At 46.7% G+C, this 8,317-nt stretch overlaps 1 protein-coding gene across 2 annotated transcripts in view; it reads left to right on the top strand.

Moving 5' to 3' along the window:
- The window catches only part of SLC24A3 (solute carrier family 24 (sodium/potassium/calcium exchanger), member 3), a 484,048-nt gene extending 478,664 nt beyond the window's left edge, over positions 1-5,384 (top strand). For both annotated transcript variants that reach the window (XM_014530108.1, XM_014530109.1), the window contains exon 17: positions 3,461-5,384. In XM_014530108.1, the coding sequence (XP_014385594.1) occupies positions 3,461-3,610 (150 nt within the window). In that variant the 3' untranslated portion in view covers positions 3,611-5,384. The remainder of the gene's footprint in view (positions 1-3,460) is intronic.
- The last annotated feature ends 2,933 nt before the right edge of the window (positions 5,385-8,317 follow it).

The raw sequence follows: 8,317 nt of genomic DNA, 5'->3' as shown, positions 1-8,317 counted from the left end.
CATTTTTTTGGCAACAGAGTTTGTTTGGACACCAGATGGGCTGGGCCTCCTGGTGGATCAGGACAATCAGCCTCCAGATGTTCCTTCTCCTTCGTAACTGTTTCTTCTAGAAGTGGATCCTAGCAACCCACTAGCAAGCCCTCTCTTACTGAAAGGAAGCGGCCTCCTCTCAGAACATGGCCCTGTGGCATGCCAAACATAAATCGTTTCATCGAAAACAAGGGGGAGACCTCACTTGTTCTGCAAAATTAGTTACAGAATAGTAGACATTAATTAATTGTTCCAGGTTACTGAACATCTTCATACATCCATGGATTTGACCATTACTCAGCAACTAAGAAGATATTTTATTGACAGTTCCCCTTTTATGCCATCTACTTTCTTGGCCATTACATCCCTTTGTATCATTTAACATTCCATCTCAACTGACACGTTTGGTGCAAACAAATTTGCACCAACACATGGACTGACCCACATGAAGTATCCAGTAACATACAAGTATGCTGTTGAATTTTCACATGAAACATTGAGACACAATATGTTTTTTTCCTGAAATTTTCAAGGAAATATAAACTGAGTTATACCTAGCATGTTAACGTACATATGCTAGAGAAGGGGAATTCAGTAGGGGAGGCAGGAAGGAGGAGTGGTCATCTACAGGATCAAGATGGGAGTCAAATGTCAAGGTTTTACAAAAGCTAATACTTATTATACAAAAGTGAAAATCTATATAATTTATTCTTTTGACGTTCTTCAGGCCATATGACTTAGGGTTATGATACTTGTAATAGCCACACACTGTGCTTAATATTCTGCATATATTTTCCCATTTGGAGCTCACCACACCCCCATGAGCTGGTCACTAATATCAGCTCCACTGTGCTGATGACAATAGAGAAGTTGACACCAAATGATGGAGGAGCAAGCTGTCTGACAGTGCAAGCTTGTAGCACAGTGCTTCTCCTTACACTGTGCTGTAGTTGTACAATTTATAGGAGGTCGGTCTAACCACTAGCTGGGCTTTCGAAATGGGGCTGTGGGAAGATGGAAGAGAAGTAGGTTTGGGGAACAAGAGCAATTTTAAGCATCTTAAGTTTACAGTACTTATTTGACTCTAAGTGGGGAGGCCAAGAGAGCCATTGGAAAGATGAGTCTGGGTTCAGGAGAAATGTCCAAGCTGGTGACACCGGAATGTAGATGGTATTTAAAGCCATGCAATTGGATGAGTTCACCAAGGGAGTGAGCATAGACAGGAAAGAGAAGAGCCCTAAGATCCAAGTCAGAATGATGAGGATAAAACCACAAAAGAAAGAGAAAGAGCATTCGGAGAGGTAAGAGGAGAACCAGAAGAGTGTGACAATGGGAAGTCATGTGGAGAAGGTGCTTCACGGTGGAGTGATCTGTGCTGTTGAGGGAGAGAGTCCCAAGTGTTGGCCATTAGGGTTAGAAATGTAGAGTCATCCGTACTCTTGACATGGTGGCTTGCAGAGCAGTGGGGCAGAAGGTTGAGTGGAATAAGTTAGCGGAGAATGGAAGGAGAAAAACTGGAGGCAGCTGATATTTACAACTCTTTCAAGTTACCTTGCTGTAAAGAGAGCAGAGAAAGGGAACCCCAGAAAAGTGTAGATGAGAGAGATAGCAGCATTCTTTTATGCTAATTGGAATAATCCAAGGTTGGGGTTGGGGAGTGGAGATGAAAGAGAGACAATTGCTGGAGCCATGACCTTAAGCAGTACAAGGAGGTGGGGAGATGTCGTGCCCACATGGAAGAATGGGCTGTGGACAGGGCTGTGGGCAGGACTGTGGGCTGTGGGTCATTAACCGAGGGAAGGTGGGCAGGTAGATGTGGTGGTAGGAGCTCTGTGAAATGGGAACAAGGTCATGAGCTGACAGTGAGAATAGAGAAGGGAATGTTGGCCACTTAAAGAGAGAGGAGAGGCCTGAAATAGCTGTCTAAGAAAGGGAAAGATGGCAGACTAGGAAATGTGGATGGTTGCCATAAGGCATTAATGGCCCACTTAAGGTTTGTGGTCTTAAATTTAAAGTGAGGCCCATCAGCCTGGCCAGCATTTTCCTCCAGCCCAAGTCAGCTGCAAGGAAGCAGCATGGAGTACATGGAAGCTTGGCATGAACCAAAGGGCTGTGGCTTAACCGGCAAAGACCACAAAGCTACAGATAGGCCAAGGAATGGAGGCGGATGCCAGGAGTGACTGTAGCAATTGCTGAAGGAACTTAGTGGGGGTAAGGACGGAACAGGGTACAAGGTGGGTGAAGTACAATGAAACAGTAATGGTTTCACTGAATTCTGGGTAGTGGGTTCTGGGAGTTGTAGATAGTTGAGGTACCAGAATGGAGCAAGCAGGAAAAACAGAAAATTGCCAGGAGAAAATGGGGTGTTTGAGCCAGGTGGTGTGGCTCAATGGTTGAGTGTCAACCCATATACCAAGAGGTCACTAGTTCAAATCCCAGTCAAAAGGCATGTCCAGTTTGGGTTCCCCAGTGGGGGTCGTGCAGGAGGCAGCCAATCTATGTTGATGTTTCTCTCTCATTGATAAATCAATAAAAACATATTTAAAAAAATAAAGTGGGATGTTTGACAAGCTCTAGACAGCAGGAATGTCCAACAGAACTCTCCACCGTGCTGGAGATGTCTTGTATCTGCTCTGGACAGTGGTCACTGGCCACCTGTGGACATTAAGCACTTGAAATGTGGCTAGTGCAGCTGAGGAGCTCAGCTTCTGATTTTATCTGATTTACATGTAAATGTGGGTGACCACGTGTGGCTAGTGGATATAGCACAGGTTGAGGGTGTGGCGTGGGAGTGAGGGGCTGAAATAGGGTGGAGGGCAAGGACTCAAGAGACCTGGTATTGGGTGGGTCGCCCTGGTGGATCGTTAAATCACTAGAGGGACAACTGGAGTGCCTGCCGACCACAGGAGCGGCAGTGAGGGGGGACTTAGGGCCCTGAGAAATGCCAGGAGTACCCAGGGTTGACTGCAAGGAGGAAGGTACAGTGTGACTGTTGGGAGACTTTAGCTTCTAAGAGGAAAAAGGAAAAGGGAATAGAAGCAGCAATGAGGAGCAAGGGGGACTTCTTCCTGGCCTCCAGGCACAGGGACTTGAAGAGGTGCAGCCACCCCCTGCCCCTGTGGGAAGGAGAGCTAAGGTCAGATTGGGACAAAAGGGTCAAGTGTCAGAACGGGTGATGCCAGCACCAAGCGGTACAGGGCTGGAGTCCAGGGAAGGAGAGGCGACTGCTGTGACTATCTTTGTTCCTCTCGTCCTTATGACTTTTTCAAGTGATTTTCCCACAACCAGCAGGTTCTGACTTTCCCTCTTCTTGATTATGATGGTCTTATGTTCCACGATATGAAAGATGGACTTTGTGGGCCCAGAGAGAATCCGTGCCCCGCCCCAGGGCCCCCCGGCTGCTGCCTGCTGACCACTCTGTGTGTTGCAGGTGTTTGGCGTTCACCTGAACAAGTGGCAGCTGGACAAGAAGCTGGGGTGCGGATGCCTTTTCCTGTACGGCGTGTTCCTGTGCTTCTCCATCATGACGGAGTTCAACGTGTTCACCTTCGTGAACTTGCCCATGTGCGGGGAACACTGATCCACCGGGCCGCCCACCGAGGCTCAGTTCCTTCTTTTCTGTGCAATACAAGACCCGGCCGCACCCCGAGTCACACGGGCCTCCAGGGCCGGGCTTCCATCTCTCCCTTGCTGTTCACAGGCCTCCGCTCCTGCCTCAGCGGCCCAGGCGCTCCCTGCCCCCTCCCTCGCCCCTCCTCCTCCTGGGGTCCTACCTGCCACCCAGCCTTTCTTGCCCACCCCTTCCTGCCCCCTCGGTGTGAAGACTTTTCAATATCCACGTGAATTTTCAAGCTCCATTTTGAACAGTGACTGAGATTCTAGAAAAACTGGCTGCTAACTGGCCCAAGCCAGGCAAAACTTATTACAATCCCTCCTCCTTTTTTAAGTTATTGGATGGAAGACTAACCTAATGTATGGCCTGAGACTGTCAAAGAGCTAGCGAGGAGAGGGTACATTGATTATAGGGGGTGCTTGGGATTTTGTTCTGTTTTCAGGTGATTCCTAGGTTATGGGTTTGGAGGGTTGAATCTCTTTGAAGGGGGCTCTCCCTTCTGCCCCTTTTCTTCCAGAGATCAAGAGCTTCTCTTGCATCTTCTTCCCCTGGGCTCTGGATTGGTAGATGAGCCAAGGTTGTCCCCGCTGTGTCTTGGGATCAGATCCCAAGCATGTTGGAGCATGCATGGATCTAGTGCTTAGTAGAGGAACAGCTGAGCCAGGCCACCGGAAAAGATGCATGACATTTCATACCCAAGGGTGCCCCCGCAGGCCCACAGGAGTAACCTAGGGAGCACAAGGTTTTCTGAGGAAGAAGGCAGCTTCCCACATGTCCATTATGACCTTCACTTTCTCACTAGGTTCTTTCTAGTCTTTTAAGCAATAGTTCTAGCCTGCCTGAGGCCTTTGTCGAGGGTCCCTGGTTGAACATCTATTTGTGAGGTACCAGGCAGTCAGCAGCCGAAGCTTCCCGACCTGTGAGTCCCTGAGATGTGCTGTCATTGCTTGACATTTGGGGTGACAGGGAGTGACCCAGAGGCCACCACTGCTTTTTGTGCAGGAATTACAGACACTGGTTTCTTGGAAAATGGAGAGAAGCGCACTTTGCACAGACATCGTCAATAAAGTCCCAATTTGCCACTTGGTACTGAGTACACTGGACCCTGAAAGCTGGCTCTTGGGCCAGCGTCCTTCCTCCAGGACACCATGGCCAAGCTGCCCAGCTCCACCCGTCCCCTCCTGGAGGGATGGCAAGGGAAGGAGAAAACAGAACTGACATCTTTGAAACCACAGAATGTGCTAAATGCAGACAAGCTCAAGGGCATAAGTTATTGTGAACATCGTTGCCAATCACTGCTCAACAGCCCTGCTAGGTTTTGTATGATGCTGAATTATTATGCAGACTAATTCCACCAGTTGAGACCCACCCATGCTTGTTACACGTGTATTTATTGAAACTGTGGACTCTTGCCCGTGCTCCCCCTATATTTACTTTAAGCACTGATCACTTATAATTCATGCGGTATGGTTTTCTCTGTCCCTTGTACTACACATTCTGGTCTGAATTGTAAAAATAACCTGCTACAAATTGGTCGAACGTCTCTGTCGAGGGTGCGAAAGGAGGCGAGCATTAGCCAATGGGGCACCTGGCTGATGGAGGCCCGGGAGAGGAAATCACCAATTTGGGCTCTCAGAGCTAAGACACACTCAATGATTCTGTTGCACATTTTGCACTGGTTTATGGCGATTGTTTTCTTGGACGGATAGTGTAAAATAAACTTCTCTGTTCTGTATCCTTTCCTGAGCAGTGCGCGTTACTTTCTCCTCGGATTCCGGAGTGTTGCCTGTTTGGCATTGAGGAGATGCAATGCAAGGGGAAAAAAATCACAGTCCCCATCAGGTCAGGTATTTCGCCCTTCTGTGTCTGGGTGGACTCACCTGGGAAGCTGGTAAATGTCTGGTGGATTACAAGTACGAAGTGGCAAACCATGGATCCCCTCTAAATCCGGAACGGTCTTCTGACCTATGGTCCTGTGGATCACATGTGACATTACGTTAGAGAGCTTTCTTTCAGCTGGACATGAGAGGAAGAGCATGCCAGTACTGATGACCTTCAGCAATGCTCAAGGTCACCATCCCGTCTGAAAACCCAGTTCCTGTCCTGCATGACTCTCAAGAAAGAATTAATTCCCCAGATCTGAAAGCAGACCAAGGTGAGTGAACAAGTCAGGTTTCCACCTGAAAGTCAACATTAATGTCTTTATAGGAACTAGGAGAAAAATATCTACCAATTCACAGCACCAACTTTTATTTAACTGTATCTAAAAATGTATTCCCAGGTGATGGAACAACACTAGGTACTTAGCTTTGTTTTGAGTGTTTACATTTAACAATGTTTTACTAGCTTATTTGTGCATATAGTACATATACTCTGGACATTGGACAGGGAATTTTCATCATGTTGATTAGTGCTTACAAAGTATAAGATCCTTTTACATGACATATTTTGTTAGACTAGTCTTAATTAGTTTTACTTAATTCGTTTTACTCTAAGCAAAGACATTTGATCCAATGTTTGATCTTTTTAAACACATTTGCTGTGAAATCTCAGGAAACCATAATTTTATGCTAGATTTCTCAGAGACCAAATTCTGGGATGAGGGAGAGTTTCCGTGTTTCATGCACAATGAAAGTTTCCTTTCTGAAATGAGCATTTGGCCTGTTTCTGCTCTGATCTCAGCCATGCGTGAATCGTGTCTTTAGTTGTCGATTGAGAATGTGATTCTAAATGAGCTGGCCGTCCAGTGATGCAAAACTGCTGATGTTGCTGTTTGCCCTGCTTCCACATGCTGGGATGCACTTGGGAGGGTTTCAGATCAGTTTGAGGGAAGAACTTCTTATCAATATCCCAAACCTGGCAGTATGGCCACAGAAACTCTCAGCATTTTTCTGGGATGTGCTAGTTTCGGTAAATTCCCCAGCCTGTGATCTCATGCACAAGGGGGATATCTCTGTGGCTCTAAACAAGGGAAGGTACACACAGGAGCTTGCACCTCCTCCTAAACACATCTTAGTGGACTCCACAAGGAGGTACCTCCAGAGCATTTTCTTTTTCTGGGAATTGTGTTCTCAATCTGGCCCAGGCCTGCTGAGGGTCACTGTCCACACACCTGCCCTTCAGGTGGCCTTGGATACACTAAGAGGCCACGGCAGGACATTTTCAGAGAGCTTTTCCCCATCCCAAAAGAATGGGAAGAGTACACTTCTTAGGGAGAGTCCACTTTTATAGATACACTAGAGGCCCAGTGCACAAATTCGTGTACAACTGGGGTTCGGCTGGCCCACCCTGATCGGGGCCAATCAGGCTGGGCCAGTCAGGGGGAGGAGATGGGGGAGGTTGGCCGGCCTTGCCCCCTGGTCGAATTCCCGGTTGAGGGGACAATTTGCATATTAGCCTTTTATTATATAGGATGTTTTGTATTTATCTACAAAAAGACCTGAAGGCTGCTCATTGTTTTCCTGAGTCTGTTGCTTCAGAACTTGTTTAAAATCAGAAATCTACAGGGGATTTGAGACCGTCTGTATCCCAAGCAGCAAATTTGAACTCATTTTAACACCTAGGCTTCAAAAAAAAGCCTAAAAGGAAGAAATAAAAATAAAAAAAAGGAGGGCGGGTGATATATAAGTCCAGACAGTTTTCACTTGTGGCATATAAGATAGGAATAATATCCAACTTGCAATACAACTTATAATTAAATGTAGAACTTTACCTAATTGTTCATGAAAATATTCAAGATAGGATAATTAGCAGAATATTATCCAAGTATTTTGACCTATTTCTATCAATTATTTTGAAGTAAATGGGATATTTCCCTTTTGGATTTTGAATAGTCTCATACTAATTAGTCAATCTCATTTACTTTGATATTTTCTACAATAGCTGCTACACACACACACACACACAAACCACTTATCTGACACCAAAACTCTGTATGAAAACTGTCCAATTGGTCTTTTAAATTTTTCCAAATATCCAGCTGTTTATTATGATACATCTTCAGGAATGGGGTGGATTTAGCCAACTTTTCTTTGATAAATAAAAACCCACGTGTCCATTACATCATCATTCAGAGATGTGGGCGTCTGCAGAGATGTCAAAAAAATTAGGAACTGAGGCCATGGACGAGCAGAGATTAGCCACGTGCACAAGATAAATTATGCCATCCCCTGGAATTGATTTCACATTGGACATTATGCTTAGTTTCAAATCACAGAGCAGAGTAATAAGCCTTCCCCCTCAAAAAATCTTTCAGATGGCTTACTGTTGCCCCCAGGACACTTATTTTCTTAACTAGAGGCCCAGTGCATGAAATTCATGCACTAGTAGGGTCCCTAGCAGCTGCCAGCGGGGGCCTCCCTCCCTTCCCCCAGCCGGCCCACCCCCTGGTTGAACTCCTGGAAGAACTCTGGTCGAGGGACAATTTGCATACTATGCTTTTATTATATAGACTAGAGGCCCGGTGCACAAAAATTTGTGCACTCGGGGAGGGGGGTCCCTCAGCCTGGCCTGTGCCCTCTTGCACTCTGGGACCCCTGGAGGATGTCCACCTGCTGGCTTAGGCCTGCTCCCTGGGGGATTGGGCCTAATCTGGCAATCAGACATTCCTCTGGCAGCCCAGGAGCCCTCGGGGGATGTCCACTTGCCAGCAGGGAGCAGACCTAAGCTGCAGTC

This window comes from Myotis brandtii, unplaced genomic scaffold (assembly GCF_000412655.1).
Source record: "Myotis brandtii unplaced genomic scaffold, ASM41265v1 scaffold72, whole genome shotgun sequence".
In the NCBI taxonomy this organism is placed as follows: Eukaryota; Metazoa; Chordata; class Mammalia; order Chiroptera; family Vespertilionidae; genus Myotis; species Myotis brandtii.
Note: the sequence above shows the minus strand (reverse complement) of the source record. Positions and strands in the feature narration are given on the sequence as shown.